Source organism: Cygnus olor, chromosome 6, assembly GCF_009769625.2.
Source record: "Cygnus olor isolate bCygOlo1 chromosome 6, bCygOlo1.pri.v2, whole genome shotgun sequence".
Classification (NCBI taxonomy): domain Eukaryota; kingdom Metazoa; phylum Chordata; class Aves; order Anseriformes; family Anatidae; genus Cygnus; species Cygnus olor.
Genome location: NC_049174.1, coordinates 5,143,972 through 5,164,561, shown reverse-complemented (window position 1 = coordinate 5,164,561; position 20,590 = coordinate 5,143,972). Strand labels below are relative to the sequence as shown.

The following is a 20,590-nucleotide window of genomic DNA, read 5'->3' as shown; positions in this document are numbered from 1 at the left end:
TTTATCCACCCTACTTGTCATTACTAATGATGACAAATAAATACTGAATACTTGCCATGTATATACACTTATTATGAACATTGAAAAGCCACTTTCTACAGAGGTATTAGATAAAATTTTATTTCATCAAATTTAACTTAGAATATGGGCAGTTTGTAGCCTTACCATACTAATGATACGGTGCTGACAAATGAAGCAAGCTGGTAAATACAAAGCTTGCTCATAACAGGATTGAGCAAGAAAATACACTGTAATGACCCTGTCTTGAACATCCTGTAATAGTCCATTGTTCCTCTCTATTACTCTCATTCAGCAATTTTTTTTAATTGCGGATGCATGGCAGCAAAGGAACCAAAGTAATGTTGAATCGCACGTGCACAAATCACAGCCCACAACCGAGGTGAGAAAAAGACCCTGGCAAACTGAGACAAGTTTTGAATGGTCTGTTAGCTGGATATGGAGCCTTACAAAACAACAAAACCAGCACAGTAGCAAAAATAGGAAGATTCCTTCCCTTACATAGATGAAGAAGAGATGTGATAGTAAGAGTCCTCTATATGTGGCAACTGGATGTTTCACCTTCACTGTGTGAAAAACTAGGAGCTAGCTTACCACAACAGTTACTGGCATCTTAACTCTCTCATGTACTGTACACCTGCTTTTGGTGCCAAATTAAAATAACGAATAGACAATTAATTTAGCAATCCTACTGCTAATTCCTGTCATACATGTAACTGCAAACAGATTTCTCACCATCTGAAGGAATCTTTTAGTTTTTCCAAATGACAATGTAGATAAAGAAAAGTCGTGGACACCTGGCTCAGCTTTCTCTCTGCAGGTAGGAGGTCACACTGAAGATAATATCATTCCATTTACTGATTTGTTCACAGTTTATTTTCCTACGGGAACCACATTCCGATTAATTCAGATATATTTGTGCGTGAGTGCAATTTTCTTTCCTTCCATCATTTTATCTCCCTTGCTATGAGATTTTACTATTTTACTGTTAATTAGTGCTCAAGGAAGGCTGAGAATCTTAGGCTTCAGAGCTGGACAACTGTTCTGTTTCAAAGCTATGAATGTGTAAGATTATAGGAGCTTATTATAAAAGCTTGGAAATCCAGGAAACAGGCTAAAGAAATTGTAAAAAGAATAGAAAATAAAAACTTCTGTGGGACTTCTTAAGCCAATCCTCCATGCTGTTTTTGAACATTTTGGTTTGGCAAATGTACATTCCCTGAGGAGGCTGAGTTACCACAGGTAACCGTCTAGCATGACATTTTGTCTTCAGTGGATAAAACACATTTCAAAAGTATCTCTTCTCCCCTTGTCTAGTCAGGTTTAGAGAGCTTACTGCAACTGAGCCCTAAAATCAGCTATCTATCTGGGTTATTTTGGTGCTGACTTCCCCCTGACTGTGTACACTTAATCTTACAGAAGGCAGCGTACATTGACATGCTCTGGTGCCCCAGTGCCCCCACAGAGATGGTGCAAGAATTTTGCCATCCTTCCAAACCCTGAAATACTGCCATGTCCTTCATGGGCTGTAATGTGACTCTGAGAAAAGCTTAGCATGTCAGCAGACCATGTTATCTCTGTAGCTCTAAATAAAAAAGTGCCCAGTTAAACTACATAGGCTGAATTCTGCCCTTGGATTGCACGCATAGTTTTTAGAAGAGGGATCTGCTCTACAGAAGAAACGTGATTTTTACAATCTCTTCTGAAATATTTGGAGGGGGGGAGCAGGGAAAGGTGCAAGCCCAGCAGCTGCCACAATGGTTCACGTTAAAAGGTTAAAAACATCTGAATTATGTTTTTCTACGTAGTTTCCTAGGAACCCTGCAAATGCTGAGATGGTGCATCCAGAATGCAGGGGACGACATAAGGCTCCTGTAAGACAGGACTGTGATCTCTGCAGTCATTTTAAGAACAACACTGTCAAGATCCGAAGACTGCTCAAACCACCTTCTTTAGTCAGAAATTAAGCATTTCCAGTAAGAGAAATTGAGTATGAATTTAAATGAATATAAATGAATACCATTAATTGTACTCCAGACAGAATTGTTTGATCTTCCAGCTACTGCAGATTTGGCAGCTCTGCGGGCAATCAGAACACTGCAATAGCAGCGTTTAACTTGCTGGGAGTTCCTACTTTCATGCACTCATTGGTTTCCAAAGTTACTCTTCTCTAGGACTACACTTTTCCTTGTTTGTTTTCACCACAAAGATTTTTATTTCCTGATGCACAGATACGACTAACTGATTAGAAAACTTGAAAAAAAAATAAAGCTTCTTTACACACTCCTTCCAAAACAGAATTAAAAAACAAACAAACAAAAAACACAACAAAAACAAAATACCACCAGGGGGTGAAAAAAAATGCAATTACCCCCCAAAACCCAACTGCACTGGCATTCAAGTAACCACAAGAAAGGCTACAATTTAGCTCAGTGTCTAAGTACCCACTTAGTGTTAAGTATGTGGTTTTTCCGATTGCTGCTACCCACATACAAAAAAGCACAATCATGGTGGCCTTCAATGTATTATGATGCAATAAACAACACAATTTATTAAAAAAATAGAGAATGCAGAGTAGCGTCCATGCAGAGAGCAGTTGGACAGCCATCAGGAAAGAGCCTTAATTTTGGCTTTCCTGAACTTGTTTAAACTGACTTTTTCCCAACAGAATACTAAATCAATTTAAAAAAAGGTTATCAATCTTGCTAGTCAGCTATAGCACACACATCTGTTGTTCTTAAGAACAGCTTTTCAAGGAACAGGACTATGAATTTCAATACACAGTCATTTATGGAAAGGGTTCTCACCCCCACCTTCCCCTTCCAAGAAACTAGATGCATGAAGACAGACATTTCTCTTTGAAAGGAAGGATAAGGCAGAGGTTAATTTCATCTGCATGAGCCAATGTAGGATAAGCTGTTGGAAATATTGTCAAGCCACATTCTTAATGACTGGCAAAGTGACTCATTCAGAGTCATCACAGGAAAGGAAGTGGAATAGAATAAAAAACGGAACAGGATGGGGGCTTAAACAGGAGAAAGAAGTGAGAGAAAGGAAACCGAATTGTTTAAAGAGGCCTGAGGTTATAAGTCCTATAACTGATTTTTTATTTTTTAAAAAAAGCGTAAAATATATATATTGCACTATGCATATATATACACATGTATGTATGTATGCATGTATACATGCATGTATTTATGAAATCCAAGTTCTTTCTAGTTGAAAAGAGACGTGCATTGCCTTCCAAAGCTGCCTGCTGAGGTATTTGTCTCAGTACAAGAAGGCATTAACACAGTACAGGAAATAAGCAAGGATTCCCTCTAGAAACCCACAAGTTCATAACAATTATGTTCCTATTCCATACAATATGGACTCCACAGACTACTGAGTTATGCACTTATGTTAAAGTCCGCAAAAATGCAATAAACACGTTATTCTGCTTTCTAGAGAAACACTTTGTGGAATCAACAAATAAACCCTTATTTTCATTACAAAAAATACATCTTTGGCTTTCCTATACTAGCAACTTGGTGCACTGTGAAAATGTTTCTCTTCTCCAAATATGATTACTATGAAACTCTGTATAATTAACCACCCCATAATATCACTTTTCGAATTTAAATAAAAACCAATATGTGGACTGCTTTAATAAATAAACATATTACTTGTGCAACTAGAATTTCCACTGACAAAAAGAATAATTTTGATTCCCAGAGAAGATGAAAAAGCAATTTTTACTATCATAAAGGCAATGTTCAACCAATTCCCAGTTCTTTGTGCTTCAAATTTGACACCTATGAGTACAACTTCTCACTGAACTAATGTTTCATTGTGCAAGTTCAAACAGATACTCAGAAAGATTAATACACATGTTAAATAATGTAATTTAGAAAATATATTGAAAAATGAAAATGGCATGGGCAAAAAAAAAAATATCCTGTAAAGATATACTGGAATAAATGCTTTTAAATTCAGTATGTCATCTCCCAAACAAGTTTATATCTGCTTGTGAAATATTCCTTACTTAATCCCCAGAGTGACACCTGCTGGATTTCACTAACAGAAACAAAAGGGCAGATCTCCCCATTATACAGAACATTTAAGGATAATCTGTGCAAAACCATGTCCTTTTGTTAAAATTTAAAAAAAAATGTATAAAGTCACTTTTTTGCTACATTTAGGACAGTAAATAAATAAATAAATGCAACAATAGAGGAAAGTAGTATGATATCTAAAGCTCTTATTCATGCCTGATGCATATATATTCTTCATTTCTATTTAGGAAGGACTACAGAGCACAACAACACGGGGAAACAAACTATATGCATTTCTGATAATATTAATAAGAAAGAAAAAAAAAACCACAACAACTAAAGCCTAAAACACATAAGTTTGTGTAGAACAAGTATCTGTTCAGTACATCTTTTGCTTTACTTTAATGAAACTCTACCAGCATTGTCACTCTAAAAATAAAACAAAATGTATTCAAATGAATTTCTAAGATTTTACCACTCTAATATGGGAGACAAAAACCTGAGGTACAATGTAAAGAGTGACACCTTATGCCCATCCAAGCATCAAGGGTGTACGCTTTTCAAACGCAGAATTATCAAAGAATATGTTGAAAACAATACCTTTTTAGTTCCTAAAAATTTTATCTTCCACCTAAATGCAGTTGATGGTATACCACAGTATTTGAAGTAGTAGCTTTGAAAAAAATAAAAATAAAATTCACTAATCACAGTGTGTAGTTCCTTGTCTTTGGCATTACATGGGAAGTCACAGTGACTGGTATGGGTTTCATTAAACAAAACTCTGTCACTAGTTTTGTTTGGGATTAATTTTTTTTTTCTTTAAAAAAGGGCTGCATGCTCCAGGCATAAGTCCAGAAATACAACACTGACTTTTTTTTTTTTTTTTTAATCCAAGTAGTATGCTAATTGTCATCTAAAGCTTTATAGTGGCCAAAACTGCCCAAAAGCCTTGGGTGACATCTATGCTATATTAAAAGGTAACAGCATCCGAGAAACATACAAAGTTATACAAGTAAAAAATCCGTTTTCCTTTTCTTGTAGTGAATACATCGCTACTCTCATGGAAAGTCTTTTTTTAATGCATTACATTTGTTTAAATGGATTTCAAATGCATCTTTCCAAGGAAAAGCAACTCTAAATAAATCATTTCTGCTCTTTTGGACAGCATAGACTGCAGCAATGATTGAAAGTGTTTGCACAGAACTAGGGCAGAAAAAGAATGACTTTGCTGGGAAAATGTAAACAGTATAAACAAGCTTGGGAGACCAAAGCAGATATGCATGAGAGATAATAGTGAAAACAAAACTGAATGAAAATGCTAAAATTTAGCCTTCCAGTTTTGTCTTGGTTCTAAAATAGAACAAATAGAAAAAATGCTGCTGAAAGAAAATAATGGAAATAAACATATTAAAAAGACCTTGCATTGTACTGCACTGGCTGGGGAATTCTCCCTGAAACTAAGTAACAGGCTAATTTCTGCTGCTCTTTGTGCAATGCATTACACTGAATGTCTTTTAATTTTTATGCTGATATTGTCAACACACTAGCATTGCCAACGTGAGTACAAAAAATGAAAAAAAAAAAGGCTTGCTTTCTCCTTTTTCTTCTAAATATTAAAACAACATTCAAATGTGTTCAATTTAAAAAGCTGACATGATTCACAGCTTTCTAAACGAAGAATAAGGTTTAAGACTTACTTTCTAAGTCTCTTTCAAAACATGCATGTTCCCTCCTTAGCTGGCACATTAAGAAAAAAAATCGGCACAAGATAGATATATATATATAAGCACATACTTACATAAAAAATTAATATAAGGATATAGTAAACTCCAGAGTTCTGACAATTTGCTACAACAGTTACATGAGCAACTAAGTGAGTGTAAAGCTCAGCTGAGGCAACTCCGATATCTGAAACCCAGTGACAGAGCTACAGACGCCTTCACAACAGAGAGTGCCCTAACACTGCAGTAGTGCCCGTACTGCGGACGTGCTCTGTTGGAGTGACTGCTGATCAGAAGCACAGAAGGAGTTTTGCTAGCAGATCAAGAACACTGTAAACACGTTGGGAACAGATGGAAACAACCTCTTAAAGAGAAATTCTATTTTGTTTCCTAACTTCAGACTCGGACCTCTCACTGGAGAAATTCCACCAGTTTCCTTCATAATAGCTAATGCTATGACCAGTACTGACCAAAGGAGTGATTAGATATATACTTCTCAAGTATCACTGTGTACATTTTATTATTAAAAACATATTGATAGCAATAGTTCCTTCCAAATGACTGAACTGGTTTGAATCCTTTATCTGTGTGATTTCATAGACTCTTGATGGCCCAGTCCTACCCAGCTCTTGCACATGCTAGAAGTGCTGTTGGGAGAAGCCGATTTACTGGAATGCACAGAATACAGAACTAAGTAATTATATTAGTGGCAAAAGAAATGTATCAGTGCTTTTTTTCCCTTGGTTTTGTTCTTACCTGTATCCTTGTCTAAAGCTGGATCACAGTACTCAGATAGCCCACAGAACGATACTGCTCTCCTTGAGTAGACCCTGTTATTTAGCCAGGTAAGTCACTAATCACCAAGAACAAGACGTGAAGATTTGTGTTTTACAGATTGAGCATTCAAAAATGATGGAAGTTATCAAAAACACAGCTGCCAATAGATCACAGTACGTCAGTTACTGGATGGATAATGTCTGTAACCACACGAAATAATTCCTTCAATAAAAATACCCACATTGAGGAATATCCTGCCCTTTGACAGTCAGTGGAAAAATTCCCACTGGCTCTCAGCGGGTCAGGATTTCAACAATTGTGCCTGTATCAGGAAAAGTCTATTCGAAGGGACAAACATTACATTTCTTAATGCAGAGCAAGATTCCAGCTGATCAGGAATTCAGAGTACAGCAACATTTGAACAGGACAGACATAATGCAACTCGTGAACTTGCAAACCAAGCTATATATTCAGGTACTCAGTTTTGTACGCTAAAACATGCAGTCGAACTGTTCAACATCATCACCCTGTCATTGTCTATGCTTTGTCTGCAAATACTTGGATTCTGGCATCAGAATACATACACGTCTAACACTTCACACGTAGGCAGTGCCACCAAAACCTAAACCAGTTACTTGAGAAGAGCATAAGACAAGAATTTTAATCATCTAGCTGAAATACTTCTGAAGACCATAGTTCCTACTGCACCGATCATTAAAACAAGATGAACATTTTTTTCTTCAAGTGCCATCTTGTTTGATTTAGTACCACCAAGCGCCTTTGGTGCTGAAGATTTTTGAAGCTAGGTAAAGATTTTGAGATTTGATGCAGCAAAGTCATTGACAGTATACGTAGATTGCAGAAGTAAATACCATGGAAACACCGATAATTACTTTTAGTTGAGCATTTCAGACAGTGTAGCAGCACATGTATTTTGAAAGGAAACACACGGATTCAAATCTGGTCTCATTCACATTTATCCAGAACTAGTGTGTCTTCTTTCAACCCACTGAAAGGACCTCAGAGCACAACAATCAGGCTTTTAGCACATTACCAGTCTGAACAGCTTTAAATTGTTGTATGCATTATTACTGTAAATGAATGACAAGATCCCCAGGATGCACAATATGACTGGAAAGACTTGTCATTGGCACAACTGTAGGAGCAAAATCTGGCCCCAACATATTTGGCATGACTCTTTAAGGTAGAGAGCAACAAAACCTCAGCTATTTTTATTTCAATCTCAGCCCCTATAGAAATATACAGATGACTAAATGAATCACTGCAGATCAAATCCAAGTGTGATTTAAAACTTACATTGTTTCTTAACTATCTTTCAGAAATAAGATTCCCTGATTCCGCAGATCCATTGCTTACACAGACAGGCAAATGACTACATATAGCAAAAGGGATCATCACAATAACACAACCGGACTTGTAAAAAATGACGGTACTGCATCAGCTTTGGAAAGATGAAGAAGTGGCATGACCCTCTTAACTCTGTACTGGAAAGCACAGAACCACACTCTTCCCCCCGGCCAATAGTTTCTCCAGGCAATGAAATAGTAGACAGCCACCCCTCAATAAATCAGTTTGGTGCGTGTGGGAAAAATCTCATCAGTAAGACCCCGGCACACGCACAAGCACTAAAGTCAAGCTAACTTTTTCTCAAGCAAATAGGAAGTCCAGACAAAACAGGAGCTTCATCTTTTCAGTCATGTAATTACAACGCAAAACCTAATTATGAATTAACTCAAATATGATCTCTTTCCGGTATAATAATGTCAATAAGATTAAAGGAATGTTCAGTAAGAAAATTTAAACAAGTTTATCACCTAATTCGTCCTCTCTTGAAAGAGCTCCAGTTGTATTGAATTAGTCTCATGGACCCTTTTCAAACCCATATGTCTCTAATTCTCTCCAGATGCAACGACAGAAATTTGGTTAGCTAATATTACGGTTTTAGGCAGAATCCTTTAAGTGCTGATTAGGGTATTTTTATCTCTCTTTCTCCCTCTTTACCATTGATCACTTCCACGAGGATCTATAAAGCACCACTACTTCCAAAACCAGCGCAGCACTTACAAATGAAGGTGGCTTTTCCTCCTACCCCTTTCTCCCCGCAGACCCCAGGGAAAAGCACGCAACAGAGCTAAACCCGGATCCCTTGGGTCTGCACAGAAGGGGAAAAAAAAAAAAAAAAACGGTTTTAGGTAAAAAACCGGGACCGTTTCGCTGCGTACTCACCAGGCTCAACTCCGGTGGGCTCTGGCTGGCTTTGCCTCCGCTCGTCTCTTCTCCCCGCGGCTGGCAGCTCGCTGTTGCCGCTGGCTGCGGGGCAGTGGCGCTCAGCGGAGCGCGGCGCTGCTCGGGCAGCAGCAGGAGCGGCTCAGCTGGGGACGGAGAGCGGGGAGCGGCGGCAGGCAGCCAGCGGGGCTTCCTGTTACATCAGCCAGACCCCGCCCGCAGCCCGCCTCGCCTCGGCTTCTCCGGCTCCGACGGCACGGCCCCGGCAAGGCGAGGAGCTCCGGCGGGGATGCTGAAGCGGTGGGAAGTGTGGCAGAATCAGAAGGTGGGATTCAGCCCCTCCGGGGCAGTGCGCAGGGTAAGAGCTAAGCCCCTCTCCGCCACAAGGAGAGGGGCTGCTCCTGCCCAGCTGGCAGGGCTGAGAAGCCGCACGGAGGCACGCTTCCACAGCCGAAGCTGTGCTGCGGCTCAGAATCGAGCTGAAGTTAGGCACTTGCTTAAATTTGAAAGTACCGCTTCGTTTTATACCCAAGGGAAATGTTATGTTTAGGTAAATAAACCCTTGAAGTATCGGGGGTGGAGAAAAGGCAGCAGGAAGGGGAATGCTGCACAGAAGTCCCAACTGCGTTTTGAAATGCCCCTGATCTCACGGCATCAGGTACCAGCTGCCTGCTTTAAAAACTGCCACAACTGAGGACAAAGCAGCATTGGTGACAATCCTTACACTGGCTTCAAGAAGTTCACATCAGGACCTAAAAGTGTTTCCCTGACAGCATTTATTACCTGCTCTTTGCACAGCTGGTACCTGTGCTACAGACAGAAGGTGTGCTCTCCAAATCAATACAGTTGCTGTGCACACATGGCATCCTGTGCTGGACAAATGCAGGTTTATGGAGCAGTAAGCTCAAATACTAACTAGAAACACCTCTAACAGTAGGAATCTGTATGGGACATGTCCCCAGATGTAATGGTTTTGTAAGTGCTCATCAAAATGATAACTGTTTAATTTGCTCATGAAACAAGCTGAAGTATTTCTGCTTGCTTCTCGCTACGTGTTGTCAATCCATTGTCTTACCAGCAGAAACATTCATAGAATGTGAACTGGGTGAGGGAACTTGTCTGGCCATTGAAAATTCTTTCTCCAAAGATAAAAACGGCCAAAAACCCAACCAAAACCCAACCAGACAGTATGAATGGTGAAATCACAATCTAGGATCACTATAAGAGCAGGCACATGACTTTAATACTCATTTGGCACGTGAATGTTGGTGCTTCTAGGACCATACTTCAATGGGAGAATGTTTGAGTTTTATAATCAGTGAAGAACTAAGAACTGGCACTCTAACTCCCTAAGCAATGTAAACAGAAATTAGATGGGGATTAGATCTGATTCTGAACAATGATGAAATTCAGGCAGTGGAATCTCATCAGAAGTGAGCCTGGCTGCAGTATTTTAGACCGTTTAGGTCTGGGCAAGAGATTGCAATATAGTACACTATACACTATAGCCTAGAAAATGATCCATATATGCCAGCTAAGCACACATGTTCAAGACAGGCTCAACATCTGAATTAACTGGAGAGATTTATTACATAGGTCATGTTTGATTTGGCATGTCAAGTTCAGTAGAGTTGTGTGGGCTTTTGTTGTTTTTTTTTTAACTTCAAAATTCTTATATTCTACTTATTTAGCTATCACTGGAACTTTCTTACTCCTACTCAACAGGTATTTGAGACATCTCAGCTGGTGCAATTTGCACTTCAAAGACGCGGGAGGCCCCCACACTGCCTCAGCTCCCCCTTTTTCTGGCTGAAAGGCATGTAAATGACACCCGTACCAGCTCCCCTGCTTATCAACAGCGTGGGCGAGCCGTTCAAAAGGGATCTAAATGAACACAACAGACTGTGCTTTAACCAAAGCTTAAAACCTTGCGAAGAAAAAAGATAAAATACTAATTCCACCTCTTACCACGAGTTTTGATCTGATCTCAGAAGCTGAGGGATAAATATAGTTTTGCTTATAATGGGACAACTCCTGATGAGCTGAGAACCCCTCTCTGCAGCGCTGCGCTAGTGAGGGAGGTCTCTCTGTGGCTGACGGATGGGCTGCAAGGCCAGGCGGTGTTTTTCCCACTTTTTCCTCCCGGCCAGGCCGCTCTGCGCCCTGGGAGCTCCGGGCCGTGCAGCCCCGCACCTGCCCGAGGACTGGGGAGCGGCGCCCCCTGGCGGCGCGGTGCTGCCACCTGGAGCGCAGCGGCCGGGCTGCTCCTGCCAGACCTTGCCGCCCGCATCGCCTCCCCTCTCCTTTCCTCTTCCCTGCCGTGGACCCGCATCTAAACGCATCCTCCGAGCATCTCCTCCAGACGCGAGGCTGCCCCGGGACAGGCCGCCTTGCCCACCTCTCGCACAGGCGGTGGATGATGAGCGTCCCGTGAAAAAAACCTTGGTGAGCAAATTCCGACGTGTCGGTGCCATGGGTTCAAGGAGACCATGGGATAAACAAAACCGAAGAAACTTCTGACGCTTGGTCATATATTGCCCATGAATAAAATACTAGAGTTCATATTTAAACACTTAATACCCATATTATATATTCAAACAGGATTCTTTCTCAGCAGATACTGCTAAAAGAGGGCAGTGATGAAACATCATCCTTATATCCACATGAAAATGTTCCAAAGGTAGATTCTAGAAGGATGAAGACTCCCAAACTCTAAATAAATGTTAACAGTTTTGAAAAAGGAGTTGGATTGGAGATATGAGGAGAAATTCTGGTTTAAATGGAAATGGAAAGAAAAGAAAAGGAAGGGACAGGACTTACGTAACAAAGGTTAAAAAAAAAAAAGGCATGCCCATAAAAAATGGGAGGAAAAAAGGATGAGTCAAAAGACTTTAGATTATTTCTCAAAGACATATTGTTTCATCACCAGAATGGACCTAGGGCACACACCAGGTTATACATGGAAATTCATCAAATCTCTGTAACTTCATTGGCTTGTTGGCTCCCGTCATACAATGTGGGAGAAATTTCATGGCAATGTGCGTATTTCCTCCAAAGCAACGAGGGCAGAATCTGGAATGAAATGACTGGGTGAAGGGACTCTAGTTGACTGGAAATGCATATAGTCACTGGTAACTTGTTAGCATAGCTTTATAGTCTAACGTCTTCACCATTCTGACATCTAATTCCCTATCTTTTCCTTGTGCCCAGCTGTTCCCCTACTCCATTCATCCTTGACCTGTCTTTGAGAAATGCACAGATCTTTTCGATATTCTTGCATGTGGTTGTTCTGCAGGTATTAAAGATACAAGAATGACAAGAACTGAATGAATGAGAAGGATACGAAAATAATTTCTTGTGGAGTTAATGAAGATGCAAATCAGCTCACACTTCAGTTTGGCCTTTTAACATGAAAAACTAATTCAATGCATTTTAGAGCTATACAAAAACAAGATAACAGACTGAGATGGATAACTGGTATGGTGGCCAAACCCAGTACCTCCACCAAACTTCTGATTATAATCTAATCAGTTTGATGTTGTTGTTGTTTTATTGTCTATAACATGCCAGTTTTTGTTTGTTTGCTTGTTTGTTGTTTTTTCCTCACTGAACTCTACATAATAAGTCTAAAAGATAAATCTCTTTGTAATGGTTTCTTGGTTAGTAGAGTTGATTTATGCTGAGATGCCATAACTTTGTAGTCTTTTTCTGTCTCAGCAACGACAGAAGAGTTTCCCCAACTAATCATTTGTTTAATCTCTGTTACTAAAAAATGAATGCACGCGAAGTTTCTTACTACTGTGTAACTACAGGGTAAGAGAGCATGGGGGAGTACCTGTTAGTCCTCTCCTAGCTACAGCAGTTCTGGAAGAAAAGACTACACAGAGCAACAGAGCATGCTCAGCGAGGAGAACCTGTTAGTCTGCAGGAGAGCTCTGCAAGCAGGAGACTTAGAATTGGGAAGCAGCCACACAGCCAGGTTTCTGCAGGGACAGAAAGGATGATTTATGTACAAACAAATGGCCATATGTATTGAAACAAATGCATCCATTCTTTTATATGTACCGATATCTTAAATCATAAAATGGTTTGGGTTGGAAGGGACCATCTAGCTTAACCCCCCTGCCATGGGCAGGGACACCTTCCACTAGACCAGGTTGCTTAAAGCCCCATCCAGCCTGGTTTTGAGCACTTCCAAGGATGGGGCATATCTACTGTCTCATTCAGAATATTCTCTTTAAGAAAGATCATCATTCTAGGTTATAATCTCATAAAACCAAACCCTAATAATTGTTAGTCTTTTTGGTGGGCTGCTTTAAGAGACACTATGGGCAACCCTCTTCCCCTTCCTCCTAAACCCTACAAGGCTCAGAGTCCCGTCTCATCTAAAACCAATGCGAGGTTTACAGCTGCAGTCACAGCCACTGAAGCTGGGCAGAGGACAGTTCGTGAGAAACAGTTCTGCCCAGCCATCTCTATTTGGGCTTGATGCTGAGAAAAAACACTTTCTCTATAAAGAAGAAATGCTGCCAATAATGCAAATTCAAATAAATAGTGGATTATCTGAATGTTGCACTCCTGCTGCTAAAAAAACAAGTTTCATTCTCTTTCACATTAAAGCTCTAAAAGAGGTTTTAGTTTAATGCAAATCATGCTCAAATACCTCAAAATCATGCTAGGGAATACCACATATCTTTGTAAGAGGATTTTAATGTGGTGTTTAGGATAGCCCTGCCTCTCTGCCAGAGACCAGTGACAGGAGGAGGCTGTTGTAAATGTGATATCCAAATATCCAGCAGCACTTGGCACTCTCTCTTTTGCTTTAATCTGAAACCATACACGTACAATATCCTTACTGATTCCCTAAGCTGCTGGAGAAGCAGTCGCATCAAATTCAGCTCTGTCTCCACTCCTAAGTACATCACGCTATCTAGTGATTACTTAAATTGTAATACCAGCAGTCCACAGGAAATTTTAATGACTAAGACTGGAAGATTAGATGTATTTACTGCCTTCATCATAAAGTTTATACAAGCAAAGGTGCAGACACCTGTGAACTTACCTGCAACCTGCATTCTTAGCCAGGCAGACACATGCCAGAGTCAATGCAGAAACAGGGTAACTGTGGCATTAATGGGGTGTTCAGCACACTGATAAGGCTTCCACCTCCTGTACCTAGCATGCCTCAAGCAGCTTCTGCTTTAGGAGGCAATGTGCAGTACTGTGCTAATTCAAGTGGAAAGGCCTAGGAGCAGTTTAAACCACAGGCTTTCCACTTATCTGCAATGACAAATGCTGGCTGGCCCAAGTATTTAACCTCCTGCTCTGCTCCTGTGTGGTACATCTCACAGCGACAGACTAGACTCCTAGCCTATGGAGTACAGAGGATACCTGGAGAGTAAGGTCAATAAAAACAATGAACTAGAACTGGAAGGCATCAAGCTGGAATTGAACGTAGTAGGTAATGACACTTGCACCAAATTAGTTTTGTGAAGAACTGACACTGCAAGTCTTTAGCAGTGTCTAAGTGTCTAAATGGAGTTTATAGGTTTCCTCTGTCAGAAATGCACTTGTCTGATTCATATAGTTATTGCAGTTTAAGTCTGTGGTGCTCTTACATTTCATATGACAAGACTCTACATAAGTATTTTTTAGTCTATACTTCAGATTCATGAGCATTTTTCAAATCACACTTAGTAGATCATAAATTAAGAGAGTCATGAAAGGACTTAGGCACCAGAAATAAGAATTTCTGCATAAAAAAAACTTTTACTTACCCCCTCAGATATTTAGAATGCATAAATGCGTTAATTTTCAGCAGTAAAGATTAGCCTTTTTGTGGAGTTAGTCCAAAGTTCACTGGGTATATAAAAAACCCAGAGGCTTTCTGAAATCACATGCAATTCGTAGCGCTCAGGCAAAGGCACGTTAGTCCAACAGATCATGTATTATTCTGTCATTGTTGTCTCCTTGCTCCTTGCTGTAGTGTCTGAGCCCCTCACATCTATTTCAGATATGTATTTTCACATTGCCTCTCACAAACAGCAGTGCAAGTATCCTCAGTAGTCTTAAGCACAAACAGAAAACATGATACATTAAAAAAAGATTTTCAGTATCAAAGAGGATAGAAGGATATTTTTGAAAAACGTATCCTATCTTCTGTTTTATAGGCAGCAGGTCATTTCTGTGAACCTTACCAGGAAACCAACTACTTTTTTCTTTTTTCTTTCCTTTAAGAAAAATATCTTGTTAGAAAAGATCTACCCAGATCAGAGAGGTGCCTGGAAGAAGGACAAGAACTGAACCACTATCTCATGTCAGTCTTAAAGCAAACAAAACCACCCACAATGACAAGAAACCAAAAACAAACAGAAGCAAAAGACCCCCCTGCCCCCGATAAACAAACTTAAAGTCAACTGGGGAGGAAATGTACCGTTACCACTAAAGCAACTATACTGATTTCTTCATCTATGAATGGGTTTTGTTCCTTTTTTTTTTTTTCCCAAGAATACATATTTCCAGAAATTATTAACTTGCGAGCCATGAATCTACTTCAGTAACAAGGATAAATGGATGAACCCAACAAATATATTTTATTTTTTTTTGTAAATTTCTGTCACATTGTGTCACACATTTACAACTTGAACATTCTCTTTATGTTTTTGGTGGGTTAATTCTGATTCGTATTCATTTGACAAGTCTAATTCTATGCACTTCAGTGGAGTTGCATCTAGCTTGCATAACCCAAAATAAATCTGATTAAAACAAATCCATTGCCTATTTCCTCTTTTTATCAGTGGACTCATCTTTTAATCTAAGATTGAAATAATCATGCTTGACGAGTGATTACTCTTTGACAAGCCTTATACTTCTTTTTTAGGACCAAAATAGATTTCAGAAAAGAATGGGGAAATAAAGTAAATTTGAATCTTGCCTACTTTTTAATTGTTATGAGTTCTACACCCACATAGCCTGTTCTGTCCTGTTTCATCTCTAGCAATTATATAGTCAAACTACATTTTAAGTGCTCTTTTCCAAAGTACGAAGTAATATTTATTAACATAAAGGAGGCATACATAATAAAAACATAAACAGCTTAATAATATGCAATCTAAATAATGAGTGCAGTACATATATTTAAATTGGGTACACTAGAGGCTTTCATTCACAGGTGAAGAGCAGTTTACTTCCCATTTCCATAAAAATCAAAGTTGTATTCTTTCAGGGATGCTTTCCTCTTCCAAAACCTTTACTGTCAGTTTCTTTTTCTTCTTCTTGATTTTTATTACTCTTCTTTCACCTTTATTTTTAATGAATCCTGAAGGTAAAATGAAAGAGTAAGTTAAGATGCTATATGACTAACACATCCAAGATTATCAGAAATGAGACATCTAGTTTTCAAGAAATATTCTTGAAAAAAGAGGAAAAAGAACATTTTGTCTTACCTAGTCTTCATTTGCCTGACCAAGGTCAAGATGTCTGCTCTTGTACACAGTATTTTAGCGTCCATCCTTCTCTCTCTAGCTCTCTCTTCTGATTACCAGTTGCACTTTGCTAAGACTTTCAACTATTACATTTTATCAGGCCAATACTTACTACCAAAAGTTGCAAGAACGTTTCAGCCCACAGAGTGCATAATATTTACCTCTTGTGATAGTCTGTGGCAGTATCATTTCCCATACCTTTCTTGCAGATCCTCAAACACGACTTTCTGGAGGTGAAATTATTTTCATTCCCACCACAACCACTATAGTTAAATGGGCGACATCTTCCAGTTGAGTAGTTGTAGAAAAATCTTGTCTCTTTAGCTCTACAAAGTCCTTTATCCATAGGAGTCATGCACAAAGAAGGGATAGCAGGTGGTTCTAGAAATAACAGGAAAAAAAAGGTTAGAGACAACACTGTCATTAACCAGTTTTCTGTTATGTTGATTTTTTATATGAGATTTGAAGCTTTGAGAACTTAGAAATTTATATGAAATTCAGTGGCAAATTTAATTCTGTTCTGAAAATCCAGGATATTTTACATAAGCATCTGCCATATTATAACTACCAAAAATACCAGCAAATGTTATTCTCCCTTTGAATTCCAAAAGCCAACAAAACCTTATCCTGAAAGCAAGGTTTGTTTCCTATAAATTTAGTGTTAAAATTGCTGCTTCTGTGGTAGGAGACAGCACTCAAATTCACTTAGGGGAGTTTCAAGTGAACTACTTGTAGAACACAGAGTGAAATAAATTAATCTTGGACAGCTTTAAAAATATGTGAAATATTTATGATAATGAAGTGAATTTTTCTAATTACTGCTAGACATTTTGAAATCAAATACAAGGTAAGAGTATCCAGCATTTCTGATGTAAGATTCAATAACTTAATATTAGGTTTGTCACATGAATATAGAAAGTTTGACTTAAGTAATAAACTTTGGTCTACTGGAAAACACTGAGCAATTATGAAGGAAAAGTTTGTAACTCGCAGAATAAAGAGGATCAAGGGTGAAGAGTTAAGTGCACAAAACAACTGTGATGCTGGTGCTTTAGTGCTGCTGTTAGCTTTTTACCATTCCATGGAGTAGCCTGATGTTTTGGATCTTCAGTGTTGCTGAAAGTGAGAGTGTGAGAACTGAAACGCTGGAAGATGAACCTGAAGTATATGAAGTACCTGGGAATTGGAACAAGTTCAAGCTCACCCATGGTCACCCCTGGAGAAACTCCATCACCTATCACCCTGGAGTAACTCATATGCAAAATTAGAACTGACAAATAGCTGCTGTAGAGGAAGAAAAAACAAGAATGGGAGCCATTAAATCATCAGTTATGAGGGACACAAAGGAATGCCATTTTCCTTCAAGAAGTAGCAGAGTTGAGGTAACTGAGATCTGAAAGCATAAACGGACACATGAAGCCAGTCAGATGGCCTTCTTAAAGTTAGAAAGCCACATAGCTGGCAAAAGTGGTTTAGAGGAAAGACTGAGTTAAAATTTTAGGGAATAACTTGGGTTACAACAGAGCTGAAGGCATCCTGTTTTCAGAAAAGGGGGAAGCAGATGAGTTGCTGGAAGCAAGAAGTTATGAATTAACTTGGGCAATTCAAGAGGCTGACAAGAAAATACCCCAAAAGAACACGCTACATTTTGTTTGTCTTGCACGTCTTATACTTGCTGAAAAAAAGCTTGTCTGCTAAGTATAACTGACAGGCCAGTGTGGTGAAAAACTGTGAAAAATTGCCCAGACAGAAATAGAAAGGTGATTTATGGAAAGCTAAGACAGGAAAATTAAATTATTAATACATTTGAATCCACATTAGCAACACTGTACTACTACTCAAAAAAGTATCCTGTAAAAGCAAAAACTGAGTCATGAGCTGGTATTTCAAGATAGATTAAATTAATTTCAAGTTATAGCATGAGTACTAATTAGTTTCTTTTGATACCTGTGACATTATTTTAAGAGTAAGGTTCAATCTCGATCTAGAGTAAGTGCCCACAATGTTATACAATGGATATTAAATCTACTGCTTTATTCATAATGAAGACGGTAGCTAAATAAACTTGCAATATGTTTGGTATTGGCTCCAAGAACTCCTGAGCCTAGAAATAACTTCACCCAGATTCTAGCTGGAGAAGAAATAAGCTTTCAAAACAAATGTTCAGCATCATTGAAGAAAAACAAAAAACAAAACAAAACAAAAAAAAAAAACAGAAAAAAACATATTTACCTATTTTAACTTAAAAATTAGTGTACTTAAAAAGAACAACATAGACTTGTCAGCGATGAAAGAGGCAAATGGTTCAGGTTTGTTAATTATAATGGAATTTAAATATATACCTGTAATATAAATTACTTGTCTGGTATGAATTTTCTAGAGAGACTGCAAAGTCCCCTAATGAATGAGTTCTCACAACAATTATAAGCTTTTGGAGCCAAGGAGCAAGTGTTGTGGTAACTGATGAATAAGGACTATCTGCATATGTATAAAGCAACTAGCAGAGTGGCATCTGAAAGTTATTCAGAATCTATATTGTACTGTTTATACAAGTTGTATCTTCATTTTCAAAATATCTGCGTATTCTTTGCACTCACAGAAGCACACAGCTCATGAAAAAAAAACTCTTAATTTTGCCATACAGCAGCCATTTTTTTCCACAAAACAGTATATTAAAATAAAAATGAAATGACTTTATTCCCGGTCTGCTGAGAATCATGAAAATTGTGAATTTATTTTAATATACTGACCACTAAAAGATTTGTTAACTTCAAGTTACTGTAAGCATAAAATATGTACTGTCTTATTCCCAACCCAACATCTCTGTTGGCATTCCCAAGCCTGTGAGCCAGTGTGTTAACATAGTCACCGGGAGCATTAGATCCAGGTAATTTTTCTCTGTTCAGCCCCAGCTTCTAATGTTGTGCTTATATGATATTACAATAAGTTTTGACATTATGCCTGTTCTTGAGTATCTCTCTCAAATGTTTTGGTTTTACAACCTTATTTGTCTAAGAGTTGTTGAAATGCCTTTATCTCCTGCATTTTCGGGGGTGGGGGGGTGGGAAGCAAATCCCACAACTCACGGAACTACACAGAGATGAAGGGGTACACACTGAAAACAGTAAAAACAAAGCCAAACAACAGCAGAAACAAAAGCCAAAAAATACACATTCCTCTATCAGAATTATTTTGTCCTAATCTAATCATTACAGGTCTATGAAGGTCTGTGAACAGATGTCAACTCTATTGAAAGATTACTTCAGACAGGAATGTTGCTTTTATCTTTACTTAGTTCTCAATTTAGATTGCATTTTAGCTATACCATTTTTTACAGTGCAAGTAGTATTATTCGTTACATTACATAAATCATTACATGCTAACATCCATTAGATCCTATGAACCCCCAAATTAATGTGTCATGACATACTTTCTAGTTTCATTATACATGGAACTACGTGGTATTTACATTGACAGCAACAAGCCTTAAGACTCTGGCTTCGCCCTTGTGCGCAAGCTATTCTGTTTATCCAAAATAACTCGTTTAAATGGGTTTTAAATATCCAATAGCAAGTTCATAACCTTGGATTTGCTATGCATATTATTTGCCAAAAATACGTGACATAAGTCAGGTCACAAATGGACACGGCAAAAAAGAATTTACAATTCATATAGGCAAACGACAAACAATAGCTTCCAAGCTGAATTAGTCAAACATTCTCCAAGTGTAAACTTTTCTTTTGGAAACTGCTGATACAATGAAATAAGAAGTGTTCCTCAGAAACATGGCAACTCCATCAAGATAATAACTTGGAACCCATCTCAAGTGGAGTTTGGAAGCTGGAACTCTCACCACTATCTCTACAGGAGCTTTTCAAACAGGCTTCACATTTTATTATAGTAAAACACTGTAGATGCATTTGTCTCTTCTTCTGTTGATGATGCAGATGTTCGGACTGATTTTGTTTTGGTCAGAGAATGAGATCCAAAACCACAATATTTGATATTTTGTCTCTGAAAAATTAGGTAAACTAATTCCATGAACAGGCAATAAATAAAAAAGGCTATGGTTCTTACCTATAAAAAGACTAGTGTATCTTACCCTTCACTGCTACCTAGAGATCTTTTAAAGTTCATGGTTTAAGATTTAATTCTTTAAATACAGTCTTTCCTTGAATCCCAGACAAACCCTCTCTGATGTAAACAGATGATATGGTCATACATTGGAATCTCTGAAACACGCACATTCAGACATGGATTCATTTATCAAAAATAATCTCAAACGTGCTTTGAAACAAAAACCGCTTTC

The 20,590-nt window shown here is 38.6% G+C and overlaps 2 protein-coding genes across 7 annotated transcripts in view; both read right to left on the bottom strand.

The window, feature by feature from the left end:
* The window catches only part of CALCRL (calcitonin receptor like receptor), a 63,382-nt gene extending 53,249 nt beyond the window's left edge, over positions 1 to 10,133 (bottom strand). The window contains exon 1 of the mRNA XM_040561091.1: positions 8,798 to 10,133. The gene's annotated coding sequence lies outside the window, so the exon portion shown is untranslated. The remainder of the gene's footprint in view (positions 1 to 8,797) is intronic.
* Positions 10,134 to 15,827: 5,694 nt separating this feature from the next.
* TFPI (tissue factor pathway inhibitor) overlaps positions 15,828 to 20,590 on the bottom strand; it is a 74,194-nt gene continuing 69,431 nt past the window's right edge. For all 6 annotated transcript variants that reach the window (XM_040561094.1, XM_040561092.1, XM_040561096.1 and 3 more), the window contains 2 exons: positions 16,480 to 16,662; positions 15,828 to 16,115 (listed from right to left, as the gene is read on the bottom strand). In XM_040561094.1, the coding sequence (XP_040417028.1) occupies positions 16,003 to 16,115; positions 16,480 to 16,662 (296 nt within the window). In that variant the 3' untranslated portion in view covers positions 15,828 to 16,002. The remainder of the gene's footprint in view (positions 16,116 to 16,479; positions 16,663 to 20,590) is intronic.